Raw genomic sequence first — 22,539 nt, forward strand, 5'->3', positions numbered from 1 at the left:
TTCAGCAAACAGCATTAGCAGTTTGCATGCCTCATATATAACTTTGGGTAATTAACTAAAGAAAAGGTCAAGTTAACTAATGATAAATATATTGTCGCATGAAGTTAAACCTTACTATCACGCCTTACAGAATCATTTCCCAAAATGTGGCCTGAGAAATAAGTAGTTCCAAAATAAGCTGAAAGGGGTTATTTGCTTAAAGAAAATATTTCAGCTTAATTTTTTTTCAATCCAATGTTTACAAAGTATTCATCACTTTACAACTCTAAGCTAAAGGAAAATCCAAAGTTAATATCTTTATCATCTGAATAAACTTTCCTAAATTGCCTTTAGCTATTTCTGGATATCTTTGAATTTGAATGAAAATATCTAGGGATTTAAATTTCATGATGACATTTTCAATTTCATGATGAAATTGCCTATAAAATAAATAAAGTAAGGTCCCAGAGCTTGTTTCCTCAGACCCCATTTTTTACACCGACACGGAGGATCAATCATCTACAATGTGTTTGATGGCTTGTACCTGCTGTGCTTGATTGATGCTTTTGTAGGTCATTTTGTGCAATTACTGAATCATTATAAAAACAAATTACGTGTTTAATATATTTGTAACATCAACAGAATTTACAAACACTGAACTTTGTTTATTGTACACCAAATTAATCTGTTATCATTTGTTATGTGCTTATCCTTAGGTGATAAAACAAAACTGCCCTCACTAGAGGCTTATGTGAGTAAAACTATCAGATATATCATAAGCAAATGAATACTAATTGGAACAATAGTACTACCATTAAACTATGCAATTTCTGTAATCTACCAAATGTACTTTAAATGCAAGAAATTTATACAATTACAGACTAAAAAGTTTTATTCATGAATTCATTACATTATAATAATTTAAAATACTTGACAGAAACCACATTAATTAAAAGGAAAATGATAAGCCAAAGTTAGTTGGGATAATAAAGATAGCAAATATTATATTTTGAAAAAGCAAATTGCAGCTATAAAAGCAGCTTGAATGTTATTAAATCAATCTATAAATAAAAGCATAATATGCTAATTAGGACGTCCTCAGGACAAAGCCAGGGCTGCAAGGGAAGCCTCGGTCCCGGGTGCTAGAGGGAAGCCGGTGCCAGCAGCCGGGGGAAGGAAGGCCTACTCTTGCACGAATTTCATGCATCGGGCCTCTAGTATGTAATATATTTTAGGCTCATTTAGGAACGATAATATAAATGTTTCCTTGAGGAGATCAATTTCTCACTGAATAAATAGGGAAGCTATTTAGAAATTTTTAAACATGTATTTCGCATTCCTATTAATTTTGACACTGTGGACTTTCCTCATTCTTTGAGTCCCTTGGATTACTCTGTTTTGGGAGCGTTCTTATACAACTTTGACAATTACATTTTTAAAGTCCTATCCAGACATTAGTCTTGAGAGTCATGATATGATGAGAGAGATCGTGAATTTCAAACAGTTTCCTTTTCAGCTCAAGAGAAAAGTCTGGAAGACTTTATAAAAAGCCACGATTAGTGAAAACTCAGGACATGCAAAAGAAATGCTCTCCCATAATCTAACAGAATAAAAAACCCTAAACTGTCTCTTCGTGTAAAAATTTTCATGGAGGATGGAGTAAGGAAGACTACAAATATCTATATGGATTTGTTAAACTCCATTTGCTAATGGAATTAATTCTGAAATCTTACAATATGGACTTAGGGAAAATGTACGCCCTTTAAAGACACACCTACATTCAACAGAACACCAGAATAATATGTGACCAGCAAGTTAGTAGTCTTACACTGTGTTGAACGATGGGTATTGGGTGGCAGATAGGTATAAGAAAAAAATCTAGAACCCTGCCACAGGGCTATCATCATAACAGAAAAGGAAAATGTGGATTATAGAGTTTTAGCTAAACTGGAGATGGAAGACCCAGCAAAAAATTGTCATGGAATAGAATCAAAAGATAGAAAATGGACCTTGCTAAAAGAACATAGCACACGTTGCCTTGAGATCACCAGCAGTAAACGCAGGATTCTCAGTTACAAAGAAGTGACTTCTCCACTGAAGTCAGCTGATATTAATAAGAACAAGGGTTTATATAAGGACCATTCAGTTTCATCCTACCACCACTAGTGCTCAACAGGTATCACTTGTATTAGAAGCTTTATATAAAAAGGAAGAAGGCAGTGATCTGAACCTTAAAAGTTTGAACATTTACCCCAAGGATGCTGAGTTAACACAAAAGAGACTTTGCCCTAAAAGAGATTGGCTAATTTTATGTTTATTCTATCATCAGCATAAATACATGAGCCAAACTAAAATGTTGCTCTATAGTGATTTTTTTTTTCAGTTTTGCAGTTAAATGCTACATTTTAAACTTACTACATGTTTCAGAAAATATTGACCATATTACAACTGGATATTGTATAGATTATTTTCCATCCACAGTAGTTGCTCTATTTGAAGATAGCAATCTAAATCACAGTAATTTTACTAAACTATTTCTGGAACCTCATGAATTTCATCTGATTATAAGGTTAATATAATTTGCCTTTCACTTTTTAAGGTATATCAATACAAGGTTTACATATATATGGATTGAACACTGATTTAAGAAAGAATATTTCTCAAACATTAAACAATTTTTAAGCATTAATAATTTTATAAAGAAACAAAACACTGGCTTACGAAAGAATTCTTAGCAAAGTAAGCATTAAAGACCTTTTAAAAAAATAACAATTGTGATATCTTGTTCTTTTGACTATTAGTCCTTGTCACTCTCCTATCAATGAAGATTGATTCAGTTCCTTAAAAAAGACTAAAAATCTTGTAACAGATCTCCATCTACTCCTTAATATTCTGATTTCCATGACTATTTCATAAGCATATACATGAATTTATTTTACAATTTCCTGCTATACTAGTACTTTGCTTAGAAATCCATTATCATTTGATTTTAAGCAATCCTCTTTATCAGAATCTGAATTTCATTTCTCCAAGTGTAACTTTTTCTAATGAATAATGTCCTTCATGGGTAGTCTCTGTATTCATGCATAACATTAACTCATAACCAGAATAAAAAGGACTATAAAACAGCCAACATAAAGGAAATAACAATATTTCTAATATTCTACTTTATTTCTAAATCTCATTTTATATATATATATGTGTATATATATATATATATATACACACATATTACATATATGTATATCTATAAACTGTAAAACTATATTTCAACTCTAAATACAGTCTCGTGGCTTAATTCTTAATTCATAACTATTAAAATGTCTAACAAAATAAAGTATTTTACTAGAAATTATGTTTGAATAGAGTTAAGCAAATAAGTCACCAGCATTGTGTTTCTGATATAAAACCCTTAGCTCTGATTTACCAGGTTGTGTTGCAGTGGAATTTCTATTTCAGGAAAACTTGTAATTAAATGACAATTTGCCAGTTTACTGTCAAGCACACCCACAATTTATGAACAGAACGGTGAGCTGGAAGATATGTAAACTGGCAAATAAATTGTAAGGATTGGAATAAAGAAATAAATCTAGTTAAGCTATGGAAGATTTTCATGCAATCATTATCATCATCTAACTAGAAGCCTGGTGCACAAATTCGTGCATGGGTGGGGTCCCTCAACCTGGACAGCAATGGGGGCTGATCGGGGCCAATTGGGGCTGGCTGGCCGGGGAAGGGACTGCTGGAGGTTGGCCGGCTGCAGGAGGTTGGCTGTGGGAGTGCACTGACCACCAGGGGGCAGCTCTTGCTTTGAGCATCTGTCCCCTGGCGGTCAGTGAATTGTCATAGTGACCAGTCTACCGGTTGTTCGGTCAACCAGTCGTAACAGTTGCTTAGGCTTTTATATATATAGATGTAGTTAAATGCCTTAAATTTTATATTGGCATGACTATAAAATTACATTGGCACCCAGAAAATAATGCTATTAGGAGTTTTTAATGGCTATTTTAGACCAATGTTTAGTTATACAGACAATTTGACTACTAAATGTTATTTTGATTATCTCTGATGGTTATACTATTTAAGATAATAAATTCCATTGACTAGACAGGTATATAAAGCAACAAGTAAAAAGAAGTTTCTTATTTTTAACCATAAAAGGAAAGAAAAGAAAAGGAAAGAAAAAAGAAAAGAAAAGAAAAGAAAAGGGGAGGGGAGGGGAGGGGAAGGGAGGGGAGGGGAGGGGAGGGTAGAAGAAAAAAGAAAATCCAGGTAAAAGTAATTATTTTGAATTGAGAGAGATTTAAAGAAAATTTATGTAAATAATAATAAAAATCAGAAGAAAATAAAACAAAATATAGACCAGAAATCATTCTCAAAAACTAAACACCAATGAAACTCACCTTCCTATTCTGTCAAAACACAGTAACTAAAAATAACTAGCTTACTTCACAAACTTAAAATGCAGTTTGTCTATGTATGAAAAGGAGATTTTTTGAGATAAGGATTCAATAGAGTTTATGAATTTTCCCACAGCATGTACTCACTAAAAATTAAATAATACCTACTATAATATGAAAAAATACATATTCATACAGACTTCTTGAATTGTGCTGGCAAAGCCCTGTCCACTGTCTTTACCAGAAATGCAGTCTATTTGCCTATGTCCAACATTCCTATGACAGTGAACTACACCTACACTGTCTGAACCCAAAGTTTTGAACTTCACTTATTTACTCTTTCACCACCAACCTTGAAATCATGAACATGACACACTGACAATTATCAAATTAGAGGAGGGATTTTATAATTAGAATGGTGGGATATGACTCACAGTCTTTTATTAACAATGGATACATAAAGGTACAACAACAACAAAAAACTGATGTCTAAACAAAATTAGAAAAATATATATAACTGAAGAGGTTTCTTGATGCTGTGCTCTGGGCTATACATATGATTTTAAAAATTCATGTTTACTTAAGAAAATAAATCCTATTTTAAATGAGTTCTAAGTTGAAAAGTGCTTTTTCCCTAGAGAATATGGGCTTCCTCATTTGTGATAGTGAGAAATATAAAACCCAGTGTTTTCCCTTCTTAATTGTTTACTGAAAATAAATTTTATGTTTGATCATAATTTTAAATATTTTATACCTCATGGTTGAAAAGTGATTCTCATCATTCCAAATAGCTGATTGCCTCTTTCCATTGAAATGTATTTATTCACTGCATGCCCAACTTTTACTATTAGAAATCTTAATACCTTTTGCTTTACACAACAATAGTATCTAGCTATTGTGAATATTTTAATTGATGGGAAAACTAAAGCTCAGACAACTCAAGCAGCAATTAGTAACTTCACCCTCATTTTCTGACTCCAAATCCTACTCTTTCTTATTACACTATGCTGACTCCCCAATAATCTTATTTACCTTTGTTCAGTAACTGTGTACGTAAATTTGTCAAAACATTTTCAAGTGTAAAATATGGAGTAAAAACCCCCAAATTATTTTCACGTAAATTATGTACATCTAAAATGCCAAGGGCCTCTGTTTAACTGAGGGTAATAGGAGTGCATTTTCAATACAATTTGAAAGTTTGGTCCATTAAATATGTTTTCTTACCAAAAAATACACAGGTGATACCAAAATTACTATAACTTGAGAACCTATATAAAATATTTTATTCATAAATTTAAAATAGTCCATATAATTATTAACGTATCTTTGTTACATTGAAAATAACTGTCTACAAAATATTAACCTCAAGACTCACATGAACAATATTATGGGGGAAAACTTTAAAAATCAAAATGAGATCAACTATAAAATGATTTAGAAGACTTAATCTATAATATAGAAATAGTAATATATTTAGACACTTGAAATCAATTAAACAAAAGAAAATCTAGTAACATTTAGAAACTGAGTTAATTTTCTTGGTATTTTATATAGGACCACAGGTTAAGCAGAAATGCTATGAGGAAACCTAAGCTCCAGTAAAATAGTAAATATTGAAAATAATTGATAAATCAATAATAATCACTGATTACAAATTTGATTTATTAAGAAACTGTTACATGGAGACTTGTTTTTGACTATTGTATAGTATGTTCCACAAATTTTCTACCTTGAATTGGTTTTAATTCAATTTTAATTTAGATACCACTGAAATTAAATGGTAGCATGGGAGGATCTAAAAAGCATGGACACCACTTCATGCTGGGGCATGCATTTCAACATGTCAGAATTATGATTTTCATAGCTATTTAAGATAGTTTGTTTTTCAATCCAAATTTATTTTATTGTAGTTTTAAAAATGACTTAACCAACTGAATTTATGTTGTGTAGGTAAAAAATTATTTGGAGATAATGCAATTAGAAAGTCAAGTCTGAATCAGGAAAGGCTTAAAAGAATACAATACAAAGATGTATTTTTACGTAATGAAACTTTTTTGATCTTATTATAAAATCATTGCTTCTTTTCTATTAGGCCACTTTATTTCCTCTCTATTGGGTAGATATAGATTATATCCAAAATTACCATATTTTAAGCTCCTTTCCCTGCTGAAAATAGAAAGAATTCATACCCCATAAAACACTTCTTTACTATTTTACTACAGTCAATTTACTGATGTGCTATTTTTCAATGATGAAACAAGCGAGGCAATGCCAGAAAATAAAACTGAATCCTGAAACTACTATAAAACTCAATTTAAGATCAGCAAGTAGATTATTAAAAATAATAATTAAATACACAAATCTACTCACAGCTTTGTACTGCTGTCTTTTAATGCAAAATAAACCCATCTACAAATACTAGTTTCATGAAACTATACAGCATAAAGCAAATTAAGTACCATTTTATTTTTGAGAGAGATCTAGTTTTCTTCCAGCAAAAAATTAAATTTATATTTAAATACAAAATAAGTGTTATTTTATTTATATTAGAATAAAGAAGAGAAGCCATCTTATTTAAAGGTTCAATGACTACAAGAGTCAAAGATGACGAGTCTTGCATTTCTGCAATGCCATCTGCCTTAACTCAGGGCAGTGGGGATCAGAGCCATAAAATTATGTGGTTGGAAAACTCAAGAGAAGGGGTCAACCTAGAGAAAAAGGGACTCCACAACAATTACTTCCTTTCAGTAAAAAAGGCCCTCTGAGTTCTGAAGTGCACAAGCACTTTTTAAACTAAAATAGGAAACTCAAAATCTTGTTCAAATTTAAAAGCAACATTAGGTTAAAAGGATAAGATTCAAGTTACTATGATTTTAATGGTTATTTTTAATAAGATATAAAAATAAACATTTCTATGAATATTTAATTTTTAATTTTAAAATAGTGTTCTAAGGTGAGGAATATATTCTGAGAAATGTTAATAAAATGTATAGCATTAAGAGCACATTTGCATTCATACTTCTATTTGAATTAACTACATTAGAAATAGAAATCACAGATTTTTATAGTGAATTTTATGTAAAACCTTTACTTTCAAGTTACTTTCTCAGTGAATTTTATGACAGTGATAGCAAATACACTATTATAAGGGTCAAAATACCATCACATTAATGTGTTGCTATTATTGTGAAAAATCTCATTGATAGGACTCTAAAGAGAGGATGCTGGTCCTCAAAATATAAATTGGTTGCTGAAATTTGTATTCTAGAAAACAATATGTGGTCTCATACTATTTTAGATATTAATTATAAGCTGGCTAAAGTCACCATATTAAGTTTTCAAAGCACTTAAGTCTGAAGACTACTACAACGGAAATCATTAAATAAAACAAACACATAAATGGAAAAATGTAACTGTGGCAATGCTCACCATTCCCTGAACAGTAGCTGATACACTACTGAGAATGAAATGAATTATTTACATAATAGTCTGAGGATAAAGGACACTAAGCCCATAATATTATTAAACACTGTAGAAGCTACAGTTTCATTAGTACTCCATCTTCATAACAATCTTGTCCTAAACAGCATGTTTTCAAGTGAATGCATCAAATATTATATCCTACTTATTCAAAAGTATGCCTCTTTATATAAATGTTAGGTAATAAACCCAAAAAAAAGGTTAATTGAACTATCAATAGCAGACACACTGTATATGAAAAGGAGTTTCAATTTATGAAGACTATTTACAACTGCGGGTTTTCTGCAGTGTTGTGTGATGCAGCTTTAGGTAGCATGTCCAATTGCTGGAGCACTTCATGAAAGTAAAATGTAACATCTGTCACATATGACCTTTAGAGGTCATAATATCCTTTATTCTAAACATTGTGCTATGGAAATCAACTAATTTTTATACTGTAATTTAGTTATGATCACATCACTGCCATAGCAAGACACTGTCCATTTTTGCTTATTCAAATTATCACAAAATGCAGTTGTGTATACCAAAAACATTCTACATATCAAAAGAGGTAGAAGTATTCATCAAATATACCTTGATACGGAGCACTAAATCCACGATATCTGTGATTGCTGTCTGTAACAAAATGCAGTCTGAGCCAGTTTTTGTTGCTGATAATTGGTGGTGGTATATTCATTCCAGATAACCTGAATTATGGAAGACAACAACAAAAACATTTAAAAAGCCTTGCAGCACTAAACAATTTTACTGAATTGGGACCCCTCCAAAATTTATATACATGTATACAATATTCATGACTCTGCATTAACTTTTTAATAAAAAAATGAAACAGTTGTTTTAGGTATAGAAAATCAATCATAAAATACTGAAATTCAAAACACGCGTTGTTCCAATTATGTTGCATACATTTATAAATTCAACAGTAACCTACATATGATTTCTGATTCACCCAAATTTACTGCATATCTACACTAATAAAAGAGAAACATGCAAATTGACCATACTTCCACTATGCCCACAAGCCACGCCCACCAGCCAATCAGGAGCAAGTATACAAATTAACCCAACCAAGACGGCTGCGGTCACAGAGCAAACAGGAGGCTTGGGTTTCCCCGGCAATGGAGGAAGCCAAGCTTCCCGCCTGCCCTGGCCGGCCCTGGCCTCCGCTCAAGGCTACAAAATTTCAATTATAGAAGATAAATAAATCCCAACAAAAATGGTGGCAGCCACAAGCTGGAGAGAGCAGGAGGCTTGGGTTGCCCCCAGTGATGGAGGAAGCCAAGCTTCCTGCCCACCCTGGCTGGCCCTGGCCTCCGCTCAAGGCTACAAAGTTTCAATTGTAGAAGATAAATAAATCCCAGATACCAGGGCCTCCACTTGGGCCGCCAGGGGGCGTGGCTGGCCTGCAAACCACCACAGGACCCTCACCCAGGCCACCCCATGCCCCAAGGGAACCCCCACCCTGATCCGGGACACTCTTCAGGGCAAACCAGCTGGCCCCCACCCATGCACCAGGCCTCTATCCTATCTAATAAAAGAGTAATATGCAAATTGCCTGTCACTCCAACACACAAGATGGCTGCCCCCATGTGGTCAAAGATCCTGCCCCCATGTAGACACAAGATGGCCACCACAAGATGGCCAGCAGGGGAGGGTAGTTGGGAGGGACCAGGCCTGCAAGGGAGGGCAGTTGGGGGTGATCAAGCCTGCAGGGGTGGAAAGTTGGTGGGGACCAGGCCTGCAGGGGAGGGCAGTTAGGGGCAATAAGGCTGGCAGGGGACTAGTTAGGCATCAATCAGGCTGGCAGGGGAGTGGTTAGGGGGTGATCAAGCTGGCAGGCAGAAGTGGTTAGGGGAAATCAGGAAGGCCGGCAGGCAAGCAGTTGGGAGCCAGCAGTCCTGGATTGTGAGAGGGATGTCCAACGAGGGGTCCCAGATTGGAGAGAATGCAGGCTGGTCTGAGGGACACACACACCTGTGCACGAATTTCGTGCACCGGGCCTCTAGTATAATAATAAATATAATGGAAACTGAGCTTAATGGTGCTGGTTATTGTGATCCTATGTTTGTATTGATATAGTATAGTTACAAAACAAAAAGACTTCAAAGCAGTAGACATACTTTTTCTACCTAATATATTCTCACTATTTCACATTTGATGGCAAATGTCACAATTTAATTTCATAGGACAGAACTATTTTAATGTAATTTCACAATACTATAATTTTTATTATTAAAATTCCCTATAATGCACCAAAGGTCTGCTCCAATTGACATACAGAAAACATTGTATTTTGGGTATAAACATAGGGTGTCATAAAAATGCATATACACACTTTGAATAATTATAAAGGCAGTATTTTTTTTAATGCATTTCATTTTCAAAATTTAGTTATCAGCTGTTACAATATATGTATACATTTTTGGGACACCCTGTATTTAGTCTCTACGTAGCTAGTCATAAACCACTTCATAATCTCCTTAAAGCAAGATCTTGAAACTATGCGCCCTAGATATTTCCAGGTGTTTGTTACAAAGCCAAGGTAAAGTATTCTCAAAAGAAATACTATTACAGTTGAGAATTTTAGACTGAAGAATTCTAATAACCAGTATCTGATGTATCTTTTCTATTCTGCAAAGCTTACACTTTTCTTTTGCTTCATCGGAAGGCAAAATAGGTGTAGGTGTGTGTGTGTGTGTGTGTGTGTGTGTGTGTGTGTGTGTGTGTGTGTGTGTGTGTTTTCATGGTGATTACAACTTTTTCCCTTACCTTCCCAAACCAACCTTTCCTAGGATGTTTGGGAACTAATGGACACTTACATTTTATGATCATGATCTAAGTCATGGACATATGAATCCACCTTTATTGTATAATTGTACCCATGGGTATAGAGGATGGGCTTGGAAACATTACTATATAACCCAATTTTCTTGCATTCTAACATGAACAAGCTGGGTTTTATTCCAAACATTTCTCATTTATCTTCCTTATTTGGAATGCATCTTTAACTTTTCTCTATCAATGCTCTATTTACTCTTTTATAGCGGTGTTTCTATTTGTTGTTCAGCTGGGTGGTTTTTCATATCTGAATTTAGTAAATATATGTAATTCACCTATAGAAGTTTAAAACTCAAGGTATAAAATTTCACTTCATTGCTTTCAGAAAATATCCAAGTTATGTTTACTTCTGTTTGCTTGTTGATTGGTTCTGTTTAAATAGCAACTCAGTTTTAAAAATTTGGATTTGATATAATTTTATTTTCAATAGAGTAGCACAGTTCATGCCAGACTTTGATTCACAATGTTTCTCCTCAATTCCCTGATTTGATAAGCATAAATATCCATTCACAAAATTTTACATTATTTTTGAAAGGCTGTACACATTTCTAAATATAATGAGTACAATGTTTGGAGAGAGGTCCTTAGAAGATCCAATAAATGAGAAGGAACTCAACAAGGACATCAAGAAAAGTGAGATAAGAAAGAGGATTAAAAGGACAATAAAAGTGATAAATGCCCATTATCCCAGGGACATCAAAGATAATTTCACCAACAAGTATAGTTAAGACTAGTAAGAGCTACTAAGGCACAATAGGTTGGAGCCTAAATTTACCTTCAGAAATTGACAAATGAGGAACTGAAGATATTAGAACTGCAGTAGCTGGGGTATAATGTCCATGAGGTGGAACAAATAATGGCAAATTAACAGGGGTGGAATTAAGAAGATATTCCTGATACCCTCAATGCTTCGGCTCTTGAAGCCAAATGATGGATAAGCCAATACACTGAACTAGAAAGCAACTGTGCCACAGAACCCCTCTGCTGCAGACAAGAAAAGCATCTTCATTGGTTCTAAAGCAGTTATATGGGCTTTCCAAATTATAGTCACCTAGTACTTAAACACAATTTACACAATGTGACTCTATGGTTTATGTAGAACTCTAGTAAATGAATCTACTTATCTTTGTAACATATTTCACATATTATCAGAGGAGATCTTGGGAAATGGAAGATGGAAAATATATGCCACCTAGGAAGATTCAATTAAACTAATTATTTTAAAGAATCCTATATAATAAAAGCCTAATATGCTGTGTCCAGTTGTCCAGTCATCTGTTCAACCAATCAAAGCATAATATGCTAATGGTATGCTAAAGCTGCTCAACCACTCGCTGTGATGTGCATTGACCACTAGGGAGTGACAGTCAACTGGCCAACCAATCGCTATGACATGCACTGACCACTAGGGGGCAGACGCCCAAAGCAGGAGCTGCCCCCAGCCCACAGGCCCCAGGACAGCCAAGGCAGGTGCCAGTGGGGGTCCCCCCGACCACTCCGCTGGTCGCCCCACAGAGGGAGGCGACCAGCAGCGACAGCGGGGGGTGGGGATGGTGAGTGGGTGGTGCCAGGCCGGCCAAGGCAGGTGCCAGTGGGGCCCTGTTCGCCCTGCCAGTTGCCCCACAGATTGGCCTTGATCATTGGTCAGACCTAGGGACCTTACCCGTGCAAGATTTTCATGAACTGGGCCTCTAGTTAATTTATGAAATACTAAAGGAGGTATTTCTTAAATATAACTAATTGTTATCTCTATGTCAAATCACTATGGTCATTTGAAGGCAAGCAGTTATGTGTGCATTCTCATATTAAGTCAGTAAGAATCAACACTTGATAATGAAGATATTAAGTATATTCAATAATTATTTATAGATCACTTACTACATGGCAAATGTTGTGCTAAATAAGCACTGTAAATAAAGTAGTACCAAGACAGATCAATCCATGATCTTACAAAGTGAAAATACAGAAGAAAATGTAAATAAATGACTGATATAAATTCAGATGGTAGTAAATGATGCACTAAATAAATAAGTAAATAAATAGAGTAACATGATCAAGAATGTCTAGAAATAGCAAATGTCCCAATTGATTACACTCAAAGCAGCCATACTCATGATTATGTCTTAGATTACTAATCTGGCTTTTAGAAGAATAAAACAAAGAAAATTATGATAACTATAAAATGGTCTAAATTTGTAACCTAATTATTTGTATCCAAAAAGAATTCAAAATATGTCTTTTGAGTAATAAATTTAAATGAACCTAATAAATTAATAAGGACATTGAATTTCACTGAATATTTAATGTATAAATACTGAAAATAATATAGTACAACTTTCCATAATTAATTTTTGCATAAAGTGTTTCTATTTATATACTTTTCTGCAGAAATAACTAAATCATAATTTTTTAAAAAATTAGCTGCAGTATTTTCTTTTATAGATAGTCCTTAAGTGTAAGAAATCTAAGAGAACCAAAGGTCTTTACCATTTTTAAAAAGTCCCTAAAACTATTCTGACCTTAGCCTTTGGATCATAATTCTCTTGTCAGATCCCTATTGCTTTCACCAATTGATCTCTGATTCTCAACTTTCTCAAAACTGCAGTTGTAACAACGTGTGTCATATTTGGTGCCTCTAACATTTATTTTTTAATCTTTCCAGTTCTCCTGCTCTCTCCTAATTTTACTTCCTTCTCTTCCTCTTTCACTCTCTAACTCTCTGGTCCCCTATTTTACCTCCTTTGATCTCCTTCTTCCTGTGGCAATTAGATAAGATGCATTCTTCACATGCTGTTTTCCAAGATCCTGTTAGACTAATTGCCCTATATTGAACTATAATTAGTTGCTAAAATGCATTCCTTCATCTAACTCAGGGTCTTTTTATATATTCCTCTTCGAGGCAGAGTAAATATAATATTTTGGACCTTTATTTACTTTACCCTTAAGCATTCTCAGAGAAGCCAGCCTTAAAGTTTCAATGTTAAGATAAATGCCTAATCTCCTCTGTCCTCAGAGAGCACTTATCACATCATTTATACTCTATATAGTAGTGAGTTTTCTATCAACATTACTTTAAAGGTAGGTTATTAAATCCCTGTTGCTGCACAGAATGACTGACACATAGTATGTGTACACTAATATTATTTATCAAGAAATAAATTAGCCCAACCGGTGTGGCTCAGTGGTTGAGTGTTGACCTATGATCCAGCAGGTTACAGTTTGCTTTCCGGTCAGGTCATATGCCGGGTATGTGCTTTAATACAAAATTTCTTAAATTTAACAAGCACTCTTCTACTTCCATGTTTTGCCATAAAATAAAATAACATGCAATGAAATTATTTTATAGAACTATTTAAGAAACTACTACCTGTATTTATTTCTTCATTTCTGATAAATAATGCATTTCATAATTTCAAAAAAATACAGCATTTTAAAAGTCAAAAAGAAAAATAAATTTTATATTATGTTCTGCAGTATAAGTGGAAAATTTATTATTAGCAACAAAATTAATCCATTTCTCAGATGACATTACAAGCACTAATATTCCATGCTATGTAATCATGAATACTCTTGTGTGGAGTGTACTGATATCCACATGACCATGCTGAGCCTTTTTGTCACAGATGACTGTGTTCTTGTTTAGATATGCAAAAAGTCAGTGCCTGCAGAACACACAATGCTATGTGGTTTTAACAAAGGCATTAAGAAGCTAAGCTCTGTGTTATGCAATCCAACTATTCTGAAACCAGATGTTATAAAGTATTTGCAAAGCAAACGAGAGAAGTGGCTATACTAAATTTCCTTCACTTTCTCTCCTCCACTTTCACCCACATACCCCACTTGTTATCACCATCTATACCTCCACTCTGGTTTTCTACTTACCCCCCATAATCTATCACATATTCTATATAGTAAGAGAGGAATATGGGAATTATCCGTTATGACCTGAGGCATAATGACGGACAGTGTAACGACTGGATCACGGATCTGCAGGAGGGTGGGGCAGCGAGCTACAAGCGGGCAGCAAAGAGCTACAGGAGGGGGCAGGGCAGCAACTATGAGGAGGGCAGTGGGCAAAGAGCGACAGGAGGGTGGCAGTGACCTACTGGCACAGGGATTCATGCGCAGGGCTACTAGTTCTCTTATAGAAACTGCCTGCTGCAGAGAAATGTTTTATTTTATCTAAACACATGCTTCAGGAAAATACATTTATATTTTAACATAACATGTATGTATTCAACTACCAAAATTTAATTAAAATAAAACAGAAAAAGTGACTAATCCTCTAACCATTTCAAAATTAAAAAGCAGGCAAAATATCTCCAGATCCAGGTATTTTTAATAGAGAAATCTACTAAACAGATAAAAAATTAACAATTTTATGCATTCTTTCACAGAAAACAGAAGATAAGGAAACCCTTCTGAACTCATTTTGTGAGGTATTACTCTAATAACAAAACTAAAAAAAAATCAATACAAAAACAAAAACAAACAAAAAACTACACACCAATATCTCTCATGACCTTAGCTTTAAAAATCCTCAATAAAGTATTAGCAAATAAAATTCAGCAACATATAAAATAATTATGTGCCGGGATCTAGTGAGATTTATTTAAGTTATATAAGGCTCATTCAACATTTGAAAATCAATCAATGTACCCCATCATATATAAAAAAATTAAGTGATCAAATTAATGGACACAGAAAAAGCATTTGTCAAAATCCAACACCCATTCATGCTAAAAATTTTCAGCAAATTAGGAATAGAGGGAACATCCTCAAGTTGATAAAGAGTATATATAAAAATCCTACCACTAACATCCAACTTCATATTAAATAATGCTTTTGATTAAGATCAGGAATATGGGACATTATTCTTATTCAACATTGTGCTGGAAGTTCCAATAAGTACAATAATTAAATAAAATAAATATACATTAAACAGAAATAAACTATTCTCATTTGAAGATAAAATGATTATTTATGAGGAAAATACAAGCAATCTACAAAATAAACTCCTAGAACTAGTAAGTGTATTCAGCCAGGTAGTATATGCACAGCCCATGGATACAGACAATAGTGTGGTAAAGGCCTGGGGTGGGACAGGGGCTGGATGGAAGGGGAAAGTTGGGGGAAAATATGGGACATCTGTAATAATGTCAACAATGAAAAAATAAACTTAGATAAAGGGAATAAAATACTCTATTCTCATTTCTTATGGAGATGTTTGCTTTATCAAACCTCATTTTCCAATATATAATAGAATTACTACTTTGTTTCATTGATTCCATCTGTTTTCATGTGTATTTACAATACTGTTTTAATGACTGCATCACTGTATTTCCATGTTCATGGCTAGTACAAAGATCCATCCTCCTTATTTTTGAAAAGTTTTAGTTGTGTCCACCTGTATTTGTTTCCAAACTTGTTATCAAGTTTCTAAAAAATAATTTTTGAAGTTCTGAGTAAACTATTATTATACTCATTTGGAAAGAACAGCCTGGATAATGGTTAAAAATAGTTAACTGGCACAGCAGAATCACAAATCAATTTAAAAAGACAAGAAAGGTATCATCCTTTTTTAGTTTATTAAAATTTTTTTCTTTTAAATATTTTTATTGATTTCAGAGTGGAAAATATGCATTCCCACCAACAGTGCATCAGAGTTCTCTTTTCTCCACATCCTTGCCAACACTTGCTGTTTGTGGAATTATTGATAATAACTGTTCTACCAGGTATGAGGTGATATCTCATCTGGGTTCTAATTTGCATTTCTCTGTTGATTAGTGACATTGAGCATCTTTTCATATGTCTATTAGCCATCTGTATGTCCTCTTTGGAGAAGTATGTATTCAGGTCCTTTTCCCATTTTTAATTGGATTATTTGTTTTACTGGTGTTGAGTTGTACAAATTCTTTATAACTTTTGGTGATTAATCCTTTATCAGATGTATCATTGCTAATATGTTCTCCCATTCAGTGGGCTGTCTTTTTACTTTGTTGATGGCTTCTTGTGCTGTGCAAAAGCTTTTTCGTTTGAGGTAGTCCATTTGTTTATTTTATTTATTTTCTTTCCCTTGCCCAAGAAAATACTAGTATATCAGAAAAAATATTGCTATGAAAAATGTCTGAGATTTACTGTCTATATTTTCTTCTAGGATTTTTATGGTTTTGTGACTTACATTAAAGTCTTTAATCCATTTTTAGTTTATTCTTGCATATGGTGAAAGGGGGTGGAATTATCTTGTGGACCAGTAATTCCACTCTGGCAATATGCCCAGATAAGCTGATACACTAATTCGAAAGAATATATGCACCCCCATGTTCATTGCAGTATTTGCAATAGCCAAGATTTGGAATTAGCCCAAGTGCCAATCAATATATGAGTGGACAAAATATAAAAACAACAACAAAAAAAGCTGTGGAATACTATATGCCATAAAAAAGAAAGAAAAATCTTACCATTGCCACAGCATGGATGGACCTGGAGAGTATTATGCTAATTGAAAGAAGCCAGTCAGAGAAAGACAAATACCAAGTGATTTCACTTATAAGTGGAATCTAATGAAAAAAATAAATTAAAAAAATACATTCATAGATACAGAGAGCAGACTGACAGCTGTCAGAGGGGATGGGTATTGGGGAATGGGTAAAAAGGTAAAGGGATTAAGCAAAAAAAAAAAAAAAAAAAAAGACACAGACTGCCAGAGGGAAATGGGGTGGGGAGATGTAGAAGAGGGCAAAGGGTAGATATATGGTGCAAAAAGAGATTTGACTTTGGGTAGTGAGTGCACAATGCAGTATGCAGATGATGTGTTATAGAGTTGTACACTTGCAACCTATATGGTTTTATTAACCAATATCACCAAATTAAGCTCAATATAACAAAGTATCAGCCTGATGCTGTTATCTCTGTCTTCTTTGCTATCTCTCAACGATATATCTTTGTCTAGTTTGATATATCCCTAGTTTCTTCATAGCTCCTTCACATTACTTTTTAGGATAACTCCTCTTTATTTTACATTTTAAAGAGTTTGCTATTTTTGCTCTCATATATTCTAACAGCTTGTTACTTCTAATAAATTTTGTATATTTATTTTATGTCATTTTCTTGCAATCTCTTACAAATTCTAAGTGTTCTTTACGTAATTCCTTTATTCTGTCTCTTCCTTTTAAATTAAAAACAACTTCAATTTCACATTTTTTTCTTTAACAAGAACTTGTAGAACAATGTTATATATATATATATATATATATATATATATATATATATCCTATCTAATCCTATCTAATAAAAGAGTGATATGCAAATTAACCATCACTCCACTACACCCACAAGCCACGCCCACAAGCCACGCCCACCAGCCAATCAGGAGCAAATATGCAAATAAACCCAACCAAGATGGCTACGGCCACAGAGAGCAGGAGGGAGGCTTGGGTTTCCCCAGCAATGGAGGAAGCCAAGCTTTCCACCTGCCCTTGCTGGCCTAGGCCTCCACTCAAGGCTACAAAGTTTCAATTATAGATGATACATAGATCCAAACAGAAATGGCGGCAGCCATGGAGCTGGAAAGAGCAGGAGGCTAGGGTTGCCCCTGGCGATGGAGGAAGCCAAGCTTTCCGCACACCCTGGCCGGCCCAGGCCTCTGCTTAAGGCTACAAAGTTTCAATTATAGAAGACACATAAATCCCAAGAGAAATGGCTGCCACCACGGAGCAAGCAGAAGGCTTGGCTCCGCTCCAGGCTACAAAGTTTCAATTGTAGAAGATAAATAAACCCCAGATACCAGAGCCTCTACTTGGGTTGCCAGGGGGCGTGGCCGGCCTGCAAACCACCACAGGCCCCTCGCACAGGCTGCCCCATGCCCCAAGGGAACCACCACCCTGATCCAGGACAACCTTCAGGGCAAACCAGCTGGCCCCCACCCATGCACCAGGCCTCTATCCTATCTATTAAAAGAATAATATGCAGATTGACCATCACTCCAACACACAAGATGGCTGCCCCCATGTGGTCAAAGATCCTGCCCCCATGTGGACACAAGATGGTCACCACAAGATGGCCAGCAGGGGAGGGTAGTTGGGAGGGACCAGGCCTGCAAGGGAGGGCAGTTGTGGGCGATCAGGCCAGCAGGGGAGGGCAGTTGGGAGGGACCAGGCCTGCAAGGGAGGGCAGTTGGGGGCGATCAAGCCTGCAGGGGAGGGCAGTTAGGGGTGACCAAGCCAGCAGAGGAGGGAAGTTTGGGGCATCCAGGCCTGCAGGGAAAGGCAGTTGGGAGGGACCCAGTTCTGCAGGGGAGAGCAGTTGGGGGGGACCAGGCCTGCAGGGGAGGGCAGTTGGGGGTGACCAGGCGTACAGGGGAGGGCAGTTGTTGGGGACCCAGGCCTACAGGGGAGAGCAGTTGGGGGGGACCAGGCCTGCAGGGGAGGGCAGTTAGGGTTAACCAGGGGAGGGCAGTTATGGGAAAACAGGCTGGCAAGGGAGCAGTTAGGCATCAATCAGGCTGGCAGGGGAGTGGTTAGGGGCAATCAGGAAGGCAGGCAGGAGAGCAGTTGGGAGCCAGCAGTCCTGGATTGTGAGAGGGATCCCAGATTGGAGAGGGTGCAGGATTGCCTGAGGGACACCCCTCCTACCCCCTGTGCAAGAATTTTGTGCACACATACACACACACACACACACACACACACACACACACACACATACACACACACATATACACTTTTAAATTGAAATACAGGGATGTAAGTGGAGCTGGGAACTTTTCATTGAATAAAAAAGACTAAAAATTGCTAAAGGAAAATATTACAGGCCTTAACATTGCTTCTCCTAATCCAGCCTCTAACTGGATGAATCTCTACAATCTACAATGTCCTTCAATCCAGCAATTTGGAAATATTATAAAACCTTAATATCTGAATCATGTCAGAATCTTATCAAGTTTATTTACTGTTACTTCATAAATACTGTCATTCTGAACCAACAGTACGTAGGCCAGATACTCAATATATATAACCAAAGTTATGACAAGATCTTCCTACTTAGTTTTACTGACTCCAAGTAAAATTCTCCTCACTTTATCTTATGCGTTGCCAATATAATTTTCTTGATTAAAAACCTAAACTGTGACATCAATCCCTTGCTTAAGTATTCAGTGGTACTCAAACACTTACAGAATAGTTCACCCTTCAACATAAACATCCAGTGTTCTATAAAAATCAGACATAACACTTAAATCTCAGTTTCCCAATTTCTTCCCCTTCGTGCCTTGTTCTTGCTATAATAAACGTCTGGCACTTTCATGAACATGTTTTTTCCTCTTCCTAGTTTCTGTGTCTCTCCTCTACTTTAAAATGGCTACCTCAACATAATAAAAGCCTTATATGACAAACCTACAGCCAACATCATACTCAATGGGCAAAAACTAAAACCATTTCACCTAAGAACAGGAACGAGACAGGTATGCCCACTTTCACAACTCCTTTTTGACATAGTACTGGAAGTACTAGCCATAGCAATTAGATAAGTAGAAGAAATAAAAGGTATTCAAATTGGAAAAGAAGACGTAAAACTGTCATTATTCACAGATGACATGATACTGTACATAGAAAACAATAAAGACTCCATCAAAAAACTATGAGACTTAATAATTGAATTTGGCAATGTAGCAGGATACAAAATTAACACCAAGAAATCTATGGCATTACTATACACCAATAGTGAACTTATAGAAAGAGAGACTAAAAAAACAATCCCATTTACCATCACACCAAAAAAATTAAGATACCTAGAAATAAACTTAACTAAGGAGGTAAAAGACCTGTACTCAGAAAACTACAGGACACTGAAAAAAAGAGATAGAGGAAGACATAAACAGATGGAAGAACATACTGTGTTCATGGACTGGTAAAATCAACATCATTAAAATGTCCATACTACCCAAAGCAATCTATGGATTCAATGCACTCCCCATTAAAATACCAACAGCATATTTCACAGATCTAGAACAAACTCTCTAAAAATTCATCTGAAATTAAAAAAAAAAAGACCCTGAATAGCTGCAGCAATCCTGAGAAAGAAGAACAAAGTAGGAGGGATCTCAAGACCAGATATCAAGCTGTATTACAAAGCCACTGTTCTCAAAACTGCCTGGTACTGGCACAAGAACAGACATATACACTGAGTCACCAGATTATTATGATCTCTGAACACATAATAATCTGGACACTCAGTGTATATTAGAGGCCCAGTGCATTAATTCGTGCATGGGTGGGGTCCGGCCAGCCTGGGCAGGGGGAGGGGACATGGGCGGTTGGTCGGCCTGCCTGCTGGTTGAACTCCTAGTCGAGGGGAGAATTTGCATATTAGCCTTATTATATAGGATATACACTGAGTGGCCAGATTATTATGCATTCAGAGATCATAATAATCTGGCCACTCAGTGTAGATCAATGGAATAGAATAGAGAATCCAGAAATCGACCCAAACCACTATGGTCAATTAATATTTGACAAAGGAGGAAAGAACATATAATGGAGTCAAGACAGTCTCTTAATAAATGGTGTTGGGAAAAATTGAACAGATACATGCAAAAAAAATGAAACTAGACCACCAACTTACATCATACACTAAAATAAACTCAAAATGGATAAAGGACTAAAAATTAAGATGGGAAACCATAAAAATATTAGAGGAGAGAGTGGAAAAATGGCAACGAAATAGACAGACATGTCCCGAGCCTTGTCCTGGAGCAGATAGAAAGAACAGCTCAGGGTCGCTTGGGGAGTGTTTGTTGGAGAGTTAATGGACAGCTATACTCCAGGAGAAGGTGGGGGACTGCTGGACGGGGGTTCCCTGACCAGGCAGCCCTCACTGCTGCTGGGTTCCCTCCCGGAGCCACCGGCTCGGATGCAGAAGGGGAAAGTGGATGTTATCTGAAGCCTGAAAATCTACAACTGTGGCACCCACCGAACAGCTGCGAACCCCATAGCGCCAGTCCCCAATGGGCACAAACACACGGATTCAGAGAAGCTCTACACTCCACCACAGAGGTCAGATTTCACCTGGGATAAGGAGAGAGAGAACTACATAACCAGACACCTGAAGAAGAGAGACCATGGGGAGACAAAGAAACAGCCCACATATGAAAGAAAAGCAGGCATCACCAGAAAAGGAAGTAAACGAAATGGAGGCAAGCAACCTGCTAAAGAAAGAATTCAGAGAAATGGTCACAAGGTGGCTGAAAAGAATGGAAGACAAATTCGACAATATGAGTAAGAACCAAGAGGAAATGAAGAAGAATCAAGAAGAAATGAAAAATGACATCACTGCTGTAAAGAACTCAACAGAAAGCATCAAGAGCAGACTAGAAGAAGCAGAGGACCGCATCAGTGAGCTAGAAGACAAGGTAGAAAAAAATACCCAAGTAGAGCAGCTTCTAGAAAAAAAAATTAAAAAGCAGGAGGAGAGCCTAAAGGAACTTTGGGACAACACGAAAAAAATCAACATCCGCATAATAGGGGTGCCAGAAGGAGAGGGCACTGAGCAAGGAATAGAAATCCTGTCGGAAAAAATAATGACAGAAAACTTCCCTGATATAGGAAAGAAAAAACCCACACAAATCCAAGAAACTCACAGAGTCCCAAGCAAAATGAATCCCAAAGGACCGACGCCAAGGCACATTATAATTAAATTGGCAAACACCAACAACAAAGTAAGACTCTTAAAAGCGGCAAGAGAGAGACAGAAAATTACATACAAAGGAACCCCCATCAGACTAGCAACTGATTTCTCAACAGAAACTCATCAGGCCAGAAGGGAATGGAATGAAATATACAAAGTCATG

General features: G+C 36.0%; 1 protein-coding gene across 2 annotated transcripts in view; it reads right to left on the reverse strand.

Annotated features, from left to right (window-relative positions):
• The window catches only part of CSMD3 (CUB and Sushi multiple domains 3), a 931,825-nt gene that overhangs the window by 609,529 nt on the left and 299,757 nt on the right, over positions 1-22,539 (reverse strand). For both annotated transcript variants that reach the window (XM_080646869.1, XM_080646870.1), the window contains exon 6: positions 8,433-8,545. In XM_080646869.1, the coding sequence (XP_080502995.1) occupies positions 8,433-8,545 (113 nt within the window). The remainder of the gene's footprint in view (positions 1-8,432; positions 8,546-22,539) is intronic.

The sequence above is a fragment of the Plecotus auritus genome, assembly GCF_963455305.1.
Source record: "Plecotus auritus genome assembly, chromosome: 11".
Taxonomy (NCBI): Eukaryota; Metazoa; Chordata; class Mammalia; order Chiroptera; family Vespertilionidae; genus Plecotus; species Plecotus auritus.